This window comes from Capricornis sumatraensis, chromosome 19 (genome assembly GCF_032405125.1).
Source record: "Capricornis sumatraensis isolate serow.1 chromosome 19, serow.2, whole genome shotgun sequence".
NCBI lineage: Eukaryota > Metazoa > Chordata > Mammalia > Artiodactyla > Bovidae > Capricornis > Capricornis sumatraensis.
The window spans coordinates 37,772,490-37,791,270 of record NC_091087.1 but is presented as its reverse complement, the minus strand read 5'-3'; the positions used below and the strand labels follow the sequence as shown (position 1 = coordinate 37,791,270).

General features: G+C 44.8%; 1 protein-coding gene across 2 annotated transcripts in view; it reads left to right on the top strand.

Moving 5' to 3' along the window:
• Positions 1–18,781, top strand: part of TBC1D2B (TBC1 domain family member 2B) — an 89,474-nt gene that overhangs the window by 51,674 nt on the left and 19,019 nt on the right. For both annotated transcript variants that reach the window (XM_068990918.1, XM_068990919.1), the window contains exons 4-8: positions 6,203–6,366; positions 9,703–9,935; positions 10,620–11,015; positions 15,840–15,950; positions 17,291–17,484. In XM_068990918.1, the coding sequence (XP_068847019.1) occupies positions 6,203–6,366; positions 9,703–9,935; positions 10,620–11,015; positions 15,840–15,950; positions 17,291–17,484 (1,098 nt within the window). The remainder of the gene's footprint in view (positions 1–6,202; positions 6,367–9,702; positions 9,936–10,619; positions 11,016–15,839; positions 15,951–17,290; positions 17,485–18,781) is intronic.

The following is an 18,781-nucleotide window of genomic DNA, read 5'->3' as shown; positions in this document are numbered from 1 at the left end:
TATAATCAAAATATAGAGCATTTCCACAACCCTATAAAGTTCTCTCATGCCCCTTTATATGAATTTTTAAGGATTTTGTGTGTATGGTGTCATGCTATGTGTAGTCTTTTGTATTTGTCTTTCACGAGCATCATCTTTTTGAGACTCCTCTATATTGTTGAGTGTTTTTATAGCTCTTTCTTTTTTCATTGCATTCACCAGTTCATAGACTTTTGGTTTATATCCAGTTTGTGGCTGTTATAAATAATGCTTGCTCTGAGTATTCACATCCAAGTCCCGTGTGTAGTTGTTCAGCCACCAAATTATGTCTGACTTTCTGTGACCTCATGAACTGTAACATGCCCGGCTTCCCTGTCCCTCATCATCTCACAGAGTTTGCCCAAGTTCATGTCCATTGAATCGGTGCTGTCATCCAACCATTTCATCCTGTGTTGCCCTCTTCTCTTCCTGACTTCAATCTTTCCCAGCATCAGGGTCTTTTCTAGTGAGTCGGCTCTTTGCATCAGGTGGCCAAAGTATTGGAGCTTCAGCTTCATCATTAGTCCTTCCAATGAATATTCAGGGTTGATTTCCTCTAAGATTGACTGGTTTGATCTCCTTGCTGTCCAAGGGACTTTCAGGAGTCTTCTCCAGCACCACAGTTTGAAAGCATCAATTGTTTGGCACTCTGTCTTCTTAATGGTCCAGCTCTCACTTGTGTATATAACTATTGGGAAGACCACAGCCTTGACTATATGAACCTTGGTCAGCAAAGTGGTATCTTTGCTTTTTAACACACTGTCTAGGTTTGTCATAGCTCTCCCGCCAAGAAGCAATCACCTTCTAATTTCATGGCTGCAGTTATACATCCATGTGTAGGCATATTTTCATTTCTTTTGGGTAAATATGGGGGATTGGGATTGTTGAGCTCTTTAGTTGAGTGTGTATTCAACTTGCTAAGATACTGCCCTATTGTCCTCCAGTGGCTGCTCCATTCTCTGTTCCCGTTAGCAGTACATGACCTTTGCAGTGGTTCCACTTCCCTGCCAACACTTGGCATTACCAGTGTTTTTAACTTTAGCCATTGTGGTGGGTGTGGTTCACATCAGTTTTAAGTTGTATTTCCCTGTTGATTAATAATGTTGAGTATCTTTTCCTGGGCTTGTTGGTCATCTGTGTATCTTTGGAGCAATGACTGTTCAGGTCCTTCATCCAGTTTTTAATTGAGTTGTTTGTTCTTTTATTATTGAGTTGTAAGAGTTCTTTGTATTTTCTGAATACAAGTCTCTTATCAGATATAGGTTTTGCAAATATTTTTCAAAGAAGGAAATATTTTTAATCTTGATAAAGTTCATTTTGTCATTTTAATCTTTTACAGGTTGTGTTTTTTGTGTTCTGTATAGGAAATCTTTGCATAACCCAGTGTCACAAATATTTTCTTGCCTCTTTTCTTCTAGAAATTTAATGGTTTTAATTCTTACTCATTTATGTATTTTAAATTAATTTTTATGTGTTATGTGAGGTAAGGGTTGAAGTTCGTTTTTTCCCCATACAAATAACCAATTGTAGTACCACTTTTTGAAAAGACTGTCTTTACTCCATTGAATTTCTTGGCATCCTTGTTGAACATCGGTTGACATTACTACTTGCTTAACATTGTACCGTGCTTGTTGATTTTCTTCCTTTCTTCCCTTTTGTCTTTCTTCTCTGTTTTATTTGGATGGTTTCTGTTCCACTGTCATCACATTCACTAACCTTTCCTTCTGTGGTGTCTCATCTGCTATGAATCCCGTCAAGTATATTTTCACCACGTACATCATAGAAAATCTCTAGATTTTTAAAAAATTGAAGTGTAATTGATTTATGATGTTGTGTTTCGGGTGTATAGCAAAGTGTTTCAGTCATGTATTCTCTTTTGAGTTTCTTTTCTATTATAGGTTATTACAAGATATTGAATATAGTTCTTTGTGCTATACAGTCAGTCCTTGTTGTTTATTCTATATACAGGAGTGTGTGCATGCTAATCCCAAACTCCTAATTTATCCCTCCCCACCTCCTTCCCCCTTTGATAACTGTAAATTTGCTTTCTGTGCCTGTGGGTCTGTTTCTATTTTATAGATAAATTCATTTGTGGTAGTTTCTTCGATTCCACATATAAGTGATATCACTTGATATTTGTCTTTCTCTGTCTGACTTCACTTAGTATGATAATCTATAAGTCCAAACATGTTGCTGCAAGTGACAGTATTTTTTTTGGAGGTTGAATAATATTCCATTGTGTGTGTGTATGTATGTGTATGTGTGTGCTAAGTGGCTTCAGTTGTGTCTGACTGTTTGCAACCCTATGGACTGTAGCCCACCAGGTCCTCTGTCCATGGGATTCTCCAGGCGAGAATACTGGAGTGGGTTGCCATGCTCTCCTCCAGGGGATCTTCCTGACCCAGGGATCAAACCCACATCTCCTGCGGCTCCTGCATTGCAGGTGGATTCTCTCCCACTGAGCCACTGGGGAAGCCCCGTGTATGTGTGTGTGTCTGTGTATATGTGTATTTACACACCACATCTTCATTATCCATTCATCTATTGAAAGGCATTTAGTGGGTTGCTTCCATGTCTTGGCTACTGTTAACAGTGCTGCAGTGAGCACTGGGGTCATGTATCTTTTGAATTAGAGTTTTCATGTTTTCTGGATATATGCCCAGGAATGGGATTGCTGGATCATATGGTCACTCTAGTTTCAGTGTTTGAAGGAACTTGTATACTGTTTCCCATAGTGGCTGCACCAATTTACGTTCCTATCAACAGTGAAGGAGGGTTCCTTTTTCTCTGTACCCTCTCCAGCATTTGTTATCTATAGACTTTTTGTTGATGGCCATTCTGACTGGTGTGAGGTGATACCTCATTGTGGTTTTGATTTGCATTTCTCTGATAATTAGCAGTGTTGAGCATCTTTTCATGTGTCTGTTGGCCATCTGTATGCCTTCTTTGGAGAAATGCCTTATTTAGGTCTTCTGCCCATTTTTCTGTTTGTGTTGTTGTTTTTAAAAATACTGAGCTGTTTGAACTGTAAGCTGTTTGTGTATTTTGGAAATTAATCTCTTGTCAGTTTCATTCTTTGCAAATATTTTCTCCCATTTTGTAAGTTGTCTTTTCATTTTGTGTATGGTTTCCTTTGCTATGCAAAGCCTTTTAAGCTTAATTATGTTCCATTTGTTTATTTTTGCTTTTGTTACCATTACTCTAGGAAGCAGACCTAAAAAAACATTGCTGCAATTTATGTCACAATATTCTGCTTATGTTTTCCTCTATCTCTAGAAGTTTTGATTTGAATTTTTTTAACATCTTTCATATCTCTATTTAACATGTTCAGCTTTTCTTCTAGCTTCTCAAACATGGGGAAACACTGTTAATAACTTTTGAAATTCTTTTCTACTAATTTCATTACTTGTCATTTCTGAGTCTGTTTATTGGTTTTTCTCCTTAAAATGAGTTCTGTTTTCCTACTTCTTTGCAGGGCTGATAATTCTTTTTTATTGCATGTCAGTATTATGAGTTTTACCCGAGTGCTAGATTTTTTCGGTGTAGTGTTTGTACATACCCGTATCTTTTGTTTATTCATTTAGTTTTGGCTGTGCTGGGTCTTCATTGCTGTGTGTGGGCTTTCTCTGGTTGCAGCGAATGGGGGCTCCTCTCTCGCTGGGGTGCGCGGGCTCCTCGTGGTGGCTTCTCTTGCTGCAGAGCACACGCTCGAGGCTCTCGGGCTCAGTAGTTGTGCCACACAGGCTTTGTTGCCCCTTGGCGTGTGGGATCTTCCCAGACCAGGGATCTTCCCAGACCAGGGATCACACCCATGTCCCCTGCCTTGGCAGGTGGATTCCTAACCACTGGACCACCAGGGAAGTCCTGCGTATATTCTTAAGCTTTGTTCTGGAATGTAGCTTAATTATTCAGAAACAGTTTAAAGCTTCTGAAGGTCACGTTTAGGCTTTTTAGGTAATATAAGAACAGCCTTTAGTCCAGGGATAACATCAGTAGCCTTTGTCTGAGTACTCTCCCTGATGCTGCAGGAGATTCCACCCTGGCTGGTGAGGCTTTACGGTATTCCTGGCTCTGTGTGAGCCTCAGGGACAGTTCCCTCTGCTCCTGTAGGGAGTTTGCTCATTCTCAGGTAACTTTTTTACACATAAGCCTGATACTACTCAGCTGGAGACCTAGGAACCCTCTGACATTTCTGTAGCCCTCTGTACAGCCTTCTCTCCAATACTATGCCCTCTGAACCCCACCTGTCTTGGGAGTACCATCTCTGTCTTATCAATTCATGGGAGAGCTACCCCTGCATTCCCCCTGCCAGCCCTGTGGCCTGGAAGTCTCTAGGCGCTATCCTTGGACAGGGGAAGGGCTTGCCTTGTTTGTGTTCCACCGCTCAGGGGCCACTGCCCTGTGCAGCCTGATGACCAGTGTCTGAAAATCATTGTTTCCTCTGTTTGGTTCAGTTTGTCAGTTGTTTCAGATGACTATATAAATCTAGTTCCTCTTAGTCCATCTTTACTGGAAGTAGAAATCCCAGCCTAGTTTTTAGAAGTTTTAATGAAATAATTTTAGCACACAGACAAGTGTAGATTGTAGTGAGTTGACTACCTGGGTAACCACTACCAAACTATGTAACATTGTCATATTTCTGCTGCACTTTTAAAAGCACAAATTAAAACTTTACAGAAACAGTTCAAATCCTCTCTTGTCTCCACAATCTCATTCTTCTCTTGCCTTTCATGGAAGAAAGCAGTATTCTGTATTTGAAAATTATCATTCTTATGCGGACTTTTAAAGTTTTGCTATATATGTATGTATAATGATGTCTATTAGTAGTATTATCTTGAATAACATGAATCATGTCGTGCTTCTGTTTTCTTTCTTTTCCCGTTCAGCATTTAAAGAATATTTGTCCATATGCTTCATGTAATCTTAAAAAGAATGTACAGTCCACAAGGACCAGAATATTTCAGTTCAGTTCAGTTCAGTCGCTCAGTCGTGTCCAACTCTTTCCGACCCCATGAATCACAGCACGCCAGGCCTCCGTGTCCATCACCAATTCCTAGAGTTCACTCAAACTCATGTCCATCGAGTCGGTGATGCCATCCAGCCATCTTATCCTCTGTCATCCCCTGCTCCTCCTGCCCCCAATCCCTCTCAGCGTGAGAGTCTTTTCCAATGAGTCAACTCTTTGCATGAGGTGGCCAAAGTACTGGAGCTTCAGCTTTAGCATCATTCCTTCCAGTGAACACCCAGGACTGATGTCCTTCAGAATGGACTGATTGGATCTCCTTGCAGTCCAAGGGACTCTCAAGAGTCTTCTCCAACACCACAGTTCAAAAGCATCAATTCTTCGACGCTCAGCTCTCTTCACAGTCCAACTCTCACTTCCATACATGACCACTGGAAAAACCATAGCCTTTACTAGATAGACCTTTGTTGGCAAAGTAATGTCGCTGCTTTTGAATATGCTATCTAGGTTGGTCATAACTTTCCTTCCAAGTAGTAAGTGTCTTTTAACTTCATGGCCGCAATCACCATTTGGAGTGATTTTGGAGCCCAGAAAAATAAAGTCTGACACTGTTTGTTCACTAGCAAATCCCAAACGTAGAGCCTGGCACGTAGTAGGCACTTAATTAATATTTGTTGAATGAACAAATTCACTTTTTGATGTATAGTATTTGGTTCTATGAATATGCTGCAGTTTATTTATCCTCTTGTCAGTAGATGTGTAGGTTGTTTGGGGTTTTTGCTAATATGAACAGTGATGCAGTGGATGCTCTTGCTTGTGTCTCCTTGTGTACATGTTGAAGAATTTCTTGCTGAGTTGTTGGACCTTAGGGTAAAAACCTCTTCAGTTTATCTGTATGTTGCTGAATTGTTCTCCCTGGTCATAGTTCCAATTTATACATGCCGCCAGCAGTGTATGAGAGTTCTCATTTCTCCATATCCTCACCAACGTTTGCTGTAATCATATTTTAGTTTTTGCCTGTCGTATATATGTGATATTTGTTGTTGCTGTTGTTCAGTCACTAAGTCGCGTCCGACTCTTTGCTACCCCGTGGACTGTAGCATGTCAGCCTTCCCTGTCCTTCAGTATCTCCTGGAGTTTGTTCAAATTCATGTCCATATGTGACATTACATTTTGTTTTGCCATTTTTTAAAAAGTTAAACATTTTGTTTTTCCCAATAGAAATTCAATGTCTTCTTTCCGTCCTGGGAGAGGGCATAATGATAGTCGGAGGAGTGTGTTTTACACCAGTGAAGAGTGGGAGCTTCTAGACCCAAGCCCTAAGGAACTGGAGGAGTCCATGGTGCAGGAGGAAAGGAAGAAGCAGACGCCTGAAGGAAACAAAGGTATGGACATGGTCCCTGTCGTCGTCACTCTCGCCTCTGCCATCTGTCAGCCCCCGATGCCGTGGGAGGCCCTTTGGTCACAGGTATCACTAGGAGCATGAGACCCAATGGGAGCTGTGTTCTCTCTGTGGGAAATAAAATATAAAAGCTTAAAAATGAGATGTCACAGAAATAAATAAATGTCCTGTCCTGTGGTTCTGACACTTTTTCAGGAAATGGGAAATCCAGAAGTCATGGTGCTCTTTACGGAAATACTGATTAAAAAAAAAAAAGAAAACTTTCTATTTACAGAAATGTGTTAATGCACACAAAAGTAGAAAATGTGGTGTCATATTCCACAGCTTTGGCTTCTTTCTTCTCTGAGCTCCTGCCCCTCCTGGCATCTACCACCAGCTGGGTTATTTTAAATTAAATTCTAGATATTAATCCATTGCATGTGTAAACATTTTAGTATGTATATCTAAGAGATGATTCTTTAAAAGAACCATAGCTTCACCATTAAACCTAAATACAGCTACGGTAAGTCCTGCTTGTCTTCTTCCCCAGTTGTTCTGTAATTCTTGCAGTTGGCCTGAGCAAGTGAGGTGCTAACAGGGCCCCTAGGTGCGTTTAGTTGTGTGTCTTTTTAGGTCTCTTTCAGGCTGAACAGCTCTCTGTTTTCTTTTTGTCTTTCATTTACCTCGCTCTGCTTGTTGAAGAACCAGAGTCTTCATGCTGAGGAATTGCCCACAGTCTGGGTTTTGCTGATTGTATTTCTGTAAGGTCACGTAACAGGCTCCTCCATTTCTGTATTTGCTCATACGCTGTTTACACTGTACGTGGTGCACAGATTCAGGGTTGACTTTTAATTATGACTAGAGTATATTTTGGGGTGGAGTAGAGGCTGGGGATGTTGTTTATTTCTTGTTGAATCACATCTGGAAGATGTAATATCTGGTTTTCCCTCTTTCTGTGATACTGAGGTCCATCAGGATTTAAGGTGTCAGCCTGACTCATTCATACATTTCTCCATCAGCATTTTGTTAAGCAGCCTTTCATGGTTCCACAGCCATGGATCCATTGAGGGAATATCAATGTTTTAAATGTAAAATAGCAATAAATAATTTTGAAATTCTTCCTTGTGCTCGCTTCTGGCACAGGCTAACAGGGATAGGAGGCGGAGTTTTAGGAAATCTTACTGAGAGCATATGTTCACTAAAGGAAATATTTTTCTGTCCCGTGGGAAAGGACCACCAGGACTTGCTTTGGTGGGGAGTTCCCTTGTGATCTGCGGATGGTCACATGGAAGCCTATGGTCCAGTGTGACGTGGTGAAGATGTGGCCAAGCTGAGCATGCCTTGTGACCCAGCGCGTGGCACAGCTGGAGGGGCACCCCGTAGAGGGGCTCCTTGTGAACTGGGAAAGCCTCCTGGAGGAACAGGGATTAGGGCTGGGGATTTGGATTGTTGAAGGTAAATACTGTTGGTTCTGATTTCCCCTAGAGACTCTAGGGATGAACTGGAGGGGTGCACAGTAGCAAGACTGGAAGGGAAGAATCACTGAGGCTTAGTGACTCGATCAAGGCACGAACTGCCAGCACTGCTGGAGGGCAGTACCTTCTTAGTCTCTGCTCAGCCCCTGGCCCTTTGAGAGGCAGCCCATGTGAAAGACACAGGGAGACAAAGGTGTCTCTGATTTTTATCTTGTTGATTCATGGATATTTCCTGTGAGTCAGGAGTCAGCCCACCCGCTTCTTGTCCCTGTTATTCATGGGAAGTAAGCTAATCTCCATGGGCTTCCCCGGTGGCTCAGAGGTGAAGAATCTGCCTATAGTGCAGGAGATACGGGTTTGATCCCTGGGTCAGGAAGATCTCCTGGTGAAGGAAATCACAACCCACTCCAGTATTCTTGCCTGTGAAATCCCAAGGACAAAGGAGCCTGACGGGCTACAGTCAATGGTGTCCCAAAGAGTCGGAAACAACTTAATGACTGGACAACAATAGCAGCAGCAAGCTAATCTTTGTACATGCAGAAAAGCCCTCTAGTCAGAAATGTTTGACTTGATGGATTTTCACAAAGTGAACATACTCACGTAGCCAGCACTTACTTGAAGAAACAGCACAGTGCCAGGGGCCAGCCCCCGTCCCCAGACCACTTCGAGTCGCTGCATCACCCCCCACTCCCTCTACCCCCCCACCATCCTGACTCCTAGCACCGGAGATTTTGTTTTGCCTGCTTTCTAAATTTATATAAATGGAATCTGTATAGCATGCACGCCTGTGTCTCCTCTTTACATTTTTAATATATATTCGAATCCATCTACACTAAAATTTATTTGGCTATCTCAGTATTTTTAAGAAAGAGAATAAAATGGATTTACAATTAAGAAAACATAAACTTGGGGTTTTTGTGGGTTTTTTTCTTTTTTAGTAAATACAGATGAGCAGAAAGCAAGCAGCCAGGATCCGTAGTGTATCTCTAAGTCCTGCCTGCTAGCCTTGTAGATGTTGGCCCTGTCCTCACTGAGGCGCCCGGGGAAGGGATACTGTGTGCCCAGGGTGCTGATGCTGTAGGAACTTGGAGCAACCGGGCTTTTCCCTGGTCTGTGTTCCCGCTCTCTTTGGCCCTCAAAGCACCTGAAATTGGAAAATGGTGATGTGAACATATAGGCTTAGAACGGATCTTCTGAGAAACAAACTTAATATTACAAAAGAATCTTAAGAGAGGTATAGTACAGTTTTGTCATAGATTCCTCATTAGTACTGATGTACAGTCTAACTTTTTTTTTCACCTGTCTTAATGCAAAAATTGAGCATTAAACATTACACTTCCCCTGTGGTCTAGCGGCTAGAGTGCAGCGCTTTCACCACCGCGGCCCAGGTTCACTTCCTAGTCAGGGAAAACTTTCTTGGCTTCCCTGCTGGCTCAGCTGGTAAAGAGTCTGTCTGCAGTGCAGGAAACGCAGGTTTGATCCCTGGGTAGGGAAGATCCCCTTGAGAAGGAAATGGCAACCCCCACTCCAGTATTCTTGCCTGGAGAATTCCATGGACAGAGGAGCCTGGTGGGCTATAGTCCATGGGGTCACAAAAAGTCAGACACAACTGAGTGACTAACACTTTCTCTTTCAGTGCAAAAATTGAGCCATCAAATAGAGACAGTTTTCCTTAAAAGTGTTCATGTGAAAGATCGTCTTTGGTTCTAAGTTTGATTGTTATCAGGAACGAGGTAGGAGCACAGTGATGCACGCAGAACTCCTTAGACGATGATATTAATGTATTTTAATGTATTTTACTGGAATTTCCGGAAGGAAGATCGGGGTTGAACTTAAAACAAGCTTTTTTTTTTTTTTAAATGTAGGAATAACTGGCTCAGGATTTCCCTTTGATTTTGGACGTATTCCCTATAAAGGAAGGCGCCCTTTGAAAGAAATGATTGGATCATACAAAAATCGCCACAGTATTGGTGACCCTTCACCCGAGGTGCCATCGGGCAGTGGCAGCGCCAGCAAGCCGGCCTCTGAGATGCAGCTGCTTGTCCAGAACCAGCAGGAAGAGCTAGAAAGGTTAAGAAAAGACTTAGCCAGTCAGAAGGTAATTCTCCTTCCTCAATGTTTGTATCTTATCTCACATCAGCAGGCCAGGGACCGGAGGAGAAAAGCCCGGCTTTCTTGTTTCTCTGGCTCTGTTATTTCCCAGAAGGTGCTTTTCCCCTAAGAGTTACGTGTTGCCGTGGCCACGGACGTAGGCACTGCTGCTCTGCTTGATCGTTTATTCATAGATACTTGAAATTCTGAGGAGAGTGAAGACCCTCAGAGTGAACTGGGGAGGGCGTTGTCTGCACCTCGCCTACTCTCTTTGAGCATAATTCCAGCCCAAGCCCTGTGAAACAGTTTGTAAGAGTTTCCACATCCTGTTAAACAGCAGCTTTTTTTTGAGCTGATCACACCTAATTATACTTAATTCCTCAGCAGATCAGTGAACTTAGAGCTCAGATGTTTTAATATGGATGAATGTTCACTGGGAACCATTGCTAATTGCAGTCTGCCTGTCCACCATTTCCTGCTTCCTATCATTGTTCTCTGCAGACAGCCTTTATGGAACAAATATTTTTCCTTCTCTAATTTTTGAGATCCTTCAAGAAGAAGTTGGGTGTTAAGGTATTTCCATTAAATTCCTGCATTTGCTCAGATGCTAATGGTTGCTCCGTGTAGACTTGTCATGATCCCTGCTTTTCCTCCCATCCCTGCTCCCTGATCCATCTTCCCTGGCTCCCAGGAGCTCGTGCGGCTGCTGCAGCAGACGGTGCGGTCCTCCCAGTATGACAAGTACTTCACAAGCAGTCACCTCTGCGATGGGGTCCCACAGGACACACTGGGGCTTCTGCACCAGAAGGACGACCAGATTCTGGGCCTCACCAACCAGCTGGAGAGGTTCAACCAGGAGAAAGACAGTCTTCAGCAGGAAGTGAGGATGCTGAAGAGCAAAGTGGGTGAGCTCAGCGAGCGGCTGGGGATGCTGATGGAGACCATCCAGGCCAAGGACGAGGTCATCATGAAGCTCTCCCGGCAGCTCAGCGAGTGTGAGGGCAGCGCGTCCTCTCCCACCTGCATGCCCGGCTCTCCTGCGGCCGCCCCCACGGGCAGGGAACAGCTGGAACTGGACTGGTTGAAAGTAAGAGCAGGGCGTGGGCTCCTGTTATGGGAACAAGAAACCCAAAATCCGCTAACAGTCTGTCCGTTGATGGCAGGCACTCTAGAGCACCTGGCCTTGGTGAGCTAGTTCGGCGGGACAGCAGAGCAGCTGTGCCCTTCTTTTTAAAAACAAACAAAAAAAACACAAGTGTCACAAGACTTCTAGTCAGAGAACTATTAGTTTCCTAAGAAGCTTCCTTGGAAAATGAAAGTCTGCGTCCGTCAATGTCGCCATAGCTCAGAACAGTTTCAGATCTTTCCCCTCCCTTGCAGCTGTGACTTCTCTATTTATACACCCTTAGAACTTCATTATTCCACGTAACCTCCTGCAGCTGTTTCTTGCCTTCTTTCACGCATGGAGCATCACTGGCACAGCTGCCTTGGCACACAGTGGAGGCCAGGTGAGGGAGCACCGTTCTTGACAGCTGGTGTGGGCTCAGGTAGAGAAGCGGACCCTGGCTCCCAGCGTACTTGGGAGGAGGGCCTGCGCAGAGTCAGTTGCCCCCACGCCTAAGGCAGGAGCATCCTGATGCCCATGAGGGAGGGCAGAGTCTCCTCCCATTGTGCTTCCCTGGGCTGCCCCTGGGGATGCGAGGCTGGCTCTTGACCAGAGGTGACTCTCCCTGTCACGCCTGGGGCGGTGACCAGCGGATGAGGCAGGAGGAGCACAGAGGACACTGGGCAGCAGGGGGCAGGCAGATGTCCTGTGGAGAGGCCCACCTGGCCCCAGGGGAGAGCCGAAAAGCCTTGGGCCACTGTCAGCCAGGCCACCGAGAGCGTCCCAGAAGTTTTCCTGCCATCAGCTCTCGATTCGGAGAAGTTTCAGGTGGAGAAGTGTCCCCTAGGATAGAGGCATTTGGTATAACCCAGACCTCAGCTGTCCCCACGCAGGCCTGCAACTATCGATCCCACCAAAGTCTTCCTCACCTGGCTGCAGTTAATGTGGCACTGAAGATATTTTGTCCCCCAAATGCGGTTTATCCTTGAAGGGCAAAGGTTTGCTACTTTGAGATCGTTACTGAGCCTGCTTCATGCCTAGCAGTCCCTGTCATGCAGTGTCAGTGGACTGGCTGACTAATAGTCATGCCTGGACCTTAAAGATAATTCTTAAGTGGAAAGTAAAACTCTGGAATAATAGACGACTTTGTTGGAATATGTTTGTGGTCTCCCATGGTGACCACTTCTTAGGGACAGCCCCCAGTAGAAATGTGAGGCCAGAAGGATTTATTGGTGAGAAAAACCAAAAGGGCAACAGCAGCGTCAAAGCCCTCAATCTCTATACTTTATAATTATAACTGCTACAAAAATAGCTGTGTTAAAAAAAAAAAAGGTCTTGGGTAGTGTTGCCAGTAAAAGTTGGTTTTGTGTGTACATGCAAGCTAGAGTGTACCCAACGTTAAATATACATTTCTTTTTTACTGTTTTTTTTTTAGAGTCCCTTTTTATAGTCTTTTTTTTTACATCCCTTTTTACAGTCTGTTATTTAAGGTCAACTGAATTTTTTTAAATTATTAATTATTTGTATTTATTTATTTGGGTGTGCCAGGTCTTAGTTGCAGCACATGGGATCTTCAACCTTCACTGCAGCACATGGGGTTTTAGTCGCCTGCTGTGAACACTGAATTGCAGCATGTGGGACCTGGTTCCCTGACCAGGGATTGAACCCAGGCCCTCTGCATTGGGAGGGCAGGGTCTTAGTCACTGGACCACCAGGGAAGTCCCTCACCTGAATTTTATGCTTTGCAAGCATATCTGTTTTTGTAGGATTTAGAGAGAAGCATCAGGGTGTTTGCTTTCCAGGCTGCAGTGAGTGGTGCTCTGCAGGGGAGCACGTTTCACCAGGGAGTGGAACCACGGTGTGTGGGGGCATGTGGGGGGGATTCCAGATTGTTCGCCTTTTAATTCTGTCACCATTGTTTATCACCCTTTCTCTTCTTTCCTGTGATTTGCTGTCCATGAATATCTTCCTACATACAGCTTTTCCTGCTTAGTACTCTCATTCATTCAGCCAGCCAGCTAGCCAGCGATGTGGTGGGCTTTGCACTCTGCACAAAGTAGACAGTCTCTGTCCTCCTGGAGCTCAGAGTTTAGTTTAGAAAGCACAAAAATTAAAAAAGCAGAATCACAACTGTAATAAACACCAGTGAGAAAGGGGATGTGGCCCAGTATGGTGAGGTGGTTTAGACTGAGCTTCAAACCCAGGCTTACCACTAACTCTGACCTGAGGCAGGCTGGTTCACCTCTCTGCCTCAGTGTTCATCTGCGAAATGGCACTCACCTCGTAGTCTTATAAGGGTTTAAAGAGGTAGTCCATGTAAAGCCTTCACAGAACACCTGGTATCCCATAGAGTTTTATTTTACTCATTATTTCTTTGGCTGCATCAGGTCTAATTGCAGCGTGCAGGATCTCTCATTGCAGTGTGTGTGCTCAGTAGTTGCAGCTCGTGGCTCCAGAGCGTGGGCTCAGTGGCTGTGGTGTGCGGGCTTAGTTGCCCCTCGGCATGTGGGATCTTAGTTTGTTGACAGGGGTGGAACCCTCGTCCTCTGTATTGGAAGGCAGATTCCTAACCACTGGACCACCAGGGAAGTCCCCTGCTAGAGTCTAAGTTAAGGCTGCGATCGTCATTCTAGGGAAGGAGTCCTTGAGGTGCACTGTCAGGACTTCCTTAGACTCAAGCACGAAGTTTAACTCAAAGACATGTGTCCTGCTCCCCCGACCCACCTTGTACTGCCCAGTCTCTGCCCAGCACGGTCCAGTGTATTCTTCAGTTGCCCTCTAGTTCACTTTCCTTCGGTCAGCCTGCCTTTTGGTGATGTTTGTTCATTGTTTGCAAATACGAGAGCTTCCAGACACCAGAAGAAAGAACGTCATGTTTTAGATTAGAAAAGGAAATCTGTGGGCCTCCTTCAGGGTCTGACAGCGGCTGTCTCCAGTCCTTGTCATGATATGTGTTCTTGCTGAGACTGAGAATGTGTGATGTGGATCAGAGCTCAGATGGGAGTTGGGGCCAAGCACCTGGGCCAAAGGCCCAGCAGGCCTGGCTCCCAGACCCACACTTAGTCATCACACGGCCTCCCTGTGACTCAGCTCTTCATTTAGGAAACGGAGATGATGAGCAATTGCCAAAGAGTAGAGTTGTGAGGTTTAAGTGAGATTGAGGGTCTCTTCCATGCTTAGCTGCTCTGTAAGTGTTAGCGATTACAGGGACTGTGGGAACATTTTCAGTTCTTCTGTGTTTTCAAGGGAGATTGTATGCCGCCACAGTGGTTCCAGTTTGGAGATGCGGGCATCTCTGGACACATCCCTGGGGAGGGGCTGTGGTCTCTGTCCTGGGACAGCACAGAGGTCAGGGCCTTTCTTGACTGCCTTGGCCTTGGACCAAGGTGCTCGTTGACCACCCTTGGAGATACCGTGAATAGTTGCTCCTGAGGTTGAGGAATCAGAGATTCCTCGGGAACTTCACACAGAGTAGGGGACAAACACATTTGTAAAAGACTGGATTTGGTAGGGCGCATTTAGAAATCACTGCCCTAATTGTCTCAAAGATTACCTTTCCCTTCCTTTGCTCAGAGTTTGAAGGGCTGAAGGTAACACACAGTATCTGCTTCTGCCAGACCTGAACTTTTAGTTGGACCTGGTGAACTTGTGACTAGCTTGTGATGTTCGCTCCTTTTTCTTCTTTATTTCTTTGTGTTTGACTGTGCTGGGTCTTCGTTGCTGCACGTGGGCCTTCTCTGGTTGTGGAGAGTGGGCTTCTCGTTGTGGCGGCTTCTGTTGTGGCGCGTGGGCCCTGGAGCACGCAGGCTCAGTAGGTGTGGCCCGCAGGCTTAGGTGCTGTATGGCCTGTGGAATCTTCCCGGACCAGGGATTGAACCCGCGTCCCCTGTTTTGGCAGGCAGATTCTTAACCACTGGACCACCAGGAAAGTCCTTATGATGTTCTCTTAAAACATAAAGCAAACGTGTCAAGAGTTAACCACTGGCAAATTTAGGTGAAGGGTATATTGTGTTTATTGTACTTTTCTTCCAACTTTTCCATAAGTTTGAAATTTTTTAATGTAAAAAAAAATTGAGGAACATAATCTCTTTAAGTGCCTTATACATTGTAGGCTATAGGTATTCATTATTAAGTGTAATTCTTTAGTTAAGAACATTGTATATATGTATAGCCTTTTCTACATAAACTGGATAAGTAAAAATGAGAATGGACAGAAAATTTGTTCAGTTTCTCTAGTTAAAAAACAAGATTACTACAAGGCATTACCTTTTGTACCACCTCAGTGAATGTGGGTAGATAAAATATTTGCATAGATTTAGGACATAAGTCCTACTTACTTCTCCTAAGGTCAGTTGAGAAAAATCACCACCAAGTAAATTTATTCCCCGTCTCCTTCATTATGCAGTGGTCCCTATTTTCCTTCCCCTGCCAAGCGTGGACATAAAGCTTAATCAGAAAGTGCCTAATAATCATTTTCAGTTCCTTAGAACTTGCTCTAACTTAGAAAGGGCTAGCCACAGCGTCCCCTTTGGGCTTCCCTGGTAGCTCAGCTAGTAAAGAATCCACCTGCAATGTAGGAGACCCTGATTCGATTCCTGGGTTGGGAAGATCCCCTGGAGAAGGGAATGGCCACCCACTCCAATATTCTGGCCTGGAGAATACATGGGGTTGCAAAGAGTCAGACACGACTGAGCAACTTTCACTTTCTGAAAGGGCTATTTGATTGGTAAGGGAGCAAAATATTAATTATAAAGGATAGTCAACATTCAACCAGTGTGAGTTGATGAACTTTTTTTTTTCCAACAGGATAATCTACAAGGGTACAAAACCCAAAATAAATTTCTAAATAAGGAGATCTTGGAACTTGCAGCTCTGCGGAGAAATGCAGAAAGAAGAGAGAGGGGTCTGATGGCAAAGGTGGGTCAGGGTGGGTACATTCTGTCCTCAGGTGGGAGGTGATGTGATTCAGAAACCGTTCAAAAATGGACATGCTTTCAAATCAGTTCAGCCCCCATGCTTGAAGGGATATGGTTACTGATAACAAAGTTTATTTAAAATGTAGATAGTGATAGCACTGTTTAATTTCACTTTGTGATGAAGACAATAGAAACGCCCTGAGATGTGGGTTTTATTCACAGGTGTAATGAAGTTAACCGGAAAAAAAAAATTAGACACAGTTCTAAGGTCCCCCAAATTAAGGTTGTTTGGATTTTTTGGTTTATGCTGTTGAGTTGTGTGAGTCAGTTCCATATCTGTAAATGGGGGTGATGAACATGATGCCTTCTCTAAATCTGATAGGGTTGGTGAAAGAGTCAGATGTGACTATGCTGATAACTCAGTTGGTAAAGAATCCGCCTGCAATGCAGGAGACCCCAGTTCAATTCCTGGGCCAGGAAGATCTGCTGGAGAAGGGATAGGCTACCCACTCCAGTATTCTTGGGCTTCCCTTGTGGCTCAGCTGGTAAAGAATCCGCCTGCAATGCGGCTTTGATGCAAACACGGGTTTGATGCCTGGGTTGGGAAGATCCCCTGGAGAAGGGAAAGGCTACCCACTGCAGTATTCTGGCCTGGAGAATTCCGTGCACTGTATAGGCCATGGGGTCGCAAAGAGTCGGACACGACTGAGCGACTTTCACTTTCACTTCACTTTCAAAGAGGGCTTTGCAAAGTGTACAGACATCACAGATATTCCAGTGATAATCAAATGAAATTCAGTGACACTGTGTCAACAGCTATTAAATGCCTCACATACCTTTTGAACAGTCCTCAGAGCATCTTCCCAGGCCTTGTTCCTGCATGCGAGGGATGTGTTGATTTGTCTGATAAGGTAGCAGATGGGAGCTGGTGCTGGGTCACAGCATCCTAGGAAAGTATTGAAATACCATAAGGTGGCTGCCTGGGGCCTGTGTGCCAAGTCATGCTCAGCTGGACCTCAGTGATGAGTGTGTGGCCTGGTTTCTGCTGTTCACCTCAGCGCTGTCCAGGACTCATGTGTTGACATACAGAAGCCTTATTACCGGTACTTCTGTGCTTATTACTTTATTACCAGTACTTCCCACAGAGGGCAGAGGGGCTCCTGTGGACCGTTTAGAGAAGACAAGTGGCCTTTGGCATAAATTCATCCCTTGCCTGGGATATAGTCTCTCTCTGGCTCACTTCCTAGTGGTTCTGGGCTTGTCATTCGTTGATTGCTTGAGGTACTTGAGGATTGCTCTTCTTGTGTGTCTGGATGGAGGTAACTATCACATTCTCTGCAGTATTCTAGCCTGGAAGCCAAGCTCTGCCAGATAGAAAGCAAATACTTAATACTGCTCCAAGAAATGAAGACCCCGGTTTGCTCAGAAGAACAGGGGCCTGCTCGGGATGTGATAGCCCAGCTGCTGGAGGACGCTCTGCAGGTTGAGAGTCCAGAGCATCCGGAGCAAGCATTCATTAAACCTCATCTTGTCAGGTAAAGGAGCTCGTGACTGCTGGGAGTGGGGGACCCATTTCTCAAGCCCGCCTTTAACCACAGTAGCCACTCACCAAGAACTTTACACAGTTCTCCATATCTGCTTCGATGCTCGTGACAAGGACTGTCAGTCATTAGAAATGTCATCTCATCAATCTTGCTGTCATAATCAAGTAACAGAGCTGGGATTCAGCCCCGGTCTTTTGATTTCAAGACTTTTCTTGCATGTACCATGTTACCGAGGATGCTAGCCAGTCTTGCTGGTAGAGGAGCCAGTCCTCCGAGGAGTAGAATCTTCTCCAGAGACCCATGGGTACAGCTGCACTCATGGGGACTTTGAAAACAAAGGAGCCCCTAAGTGGGTAACTAGGCCATCTCTGTAAGGGAAGCATACTTGGGTAACCTGATCCAGTGGTTCAGAACTCACTGAGGCTCTGATGCAAGCCATGGACACACTTGGCCCCAAAATGCGGTTGGACATACACACGAAATTGCATATGTTTTTCAGAAAATCATGGAGTCTGGCAGCCTGTAAAGTATCTTGAGTTAAGAACCTTCATATCCTAGTTTCTAAAAAATGAGATTCATGAAATATTGGCAGGAGGAGAAGTCTGTGAATGTGCTCAGTCCAGTCTCCTCCTGTTTCCGCCCCCACTATGCTTGGCTTCTCCTGCCCCGCCCTGGTCCCAGGGGAAGCCCTGCCTCAGCCTGACCCGCCCTTTCCCTTCTCTGTGCCTGCAGCACTGGCCTGCCTTGTCCGTGCTACTCAGATGACAGGTAAAAAATACGCTATCGAAATGCAACCAGTGCCATCGTCACAAAACTTCTACTGAGGTCTGTGTGCCAGGAGCTGTGCCACTGCTCACGTTTAACACTCAAGGAGGAGTGTTATATCCTCAGCAGATGCAGACGCCGGGGTCAGGGAGGTGATGTAACGCGCCCAGGTCACACGGCCAGGGAGTGGCGAGGACAGGACCCCAGTCTGGCAGCCGGGTTCCCCACGTGTGCACTCCTGCTGTGTTCTGGGAGCGGGGTGGAGCCCAGCTGTCTGCCCCCGGGCACCATGTCATCTCCCTTCACACATTTTAGACTTTACTGTTTACGTTGTATGTTTCCAAACTTTATGTATAAGTAGAACAATAACTGTGTATGTTGAGTTACTTCTAACTTTTCCTTATGGAATTTCAAAGTAGTAGCATCATATGACACCCCCATATATAACTGTTACCCAGTAATTTGACAATTATTAACATTTTGCCAATCTTGTTTCTTCTTATCCATCCCCTCTGAAATTTTT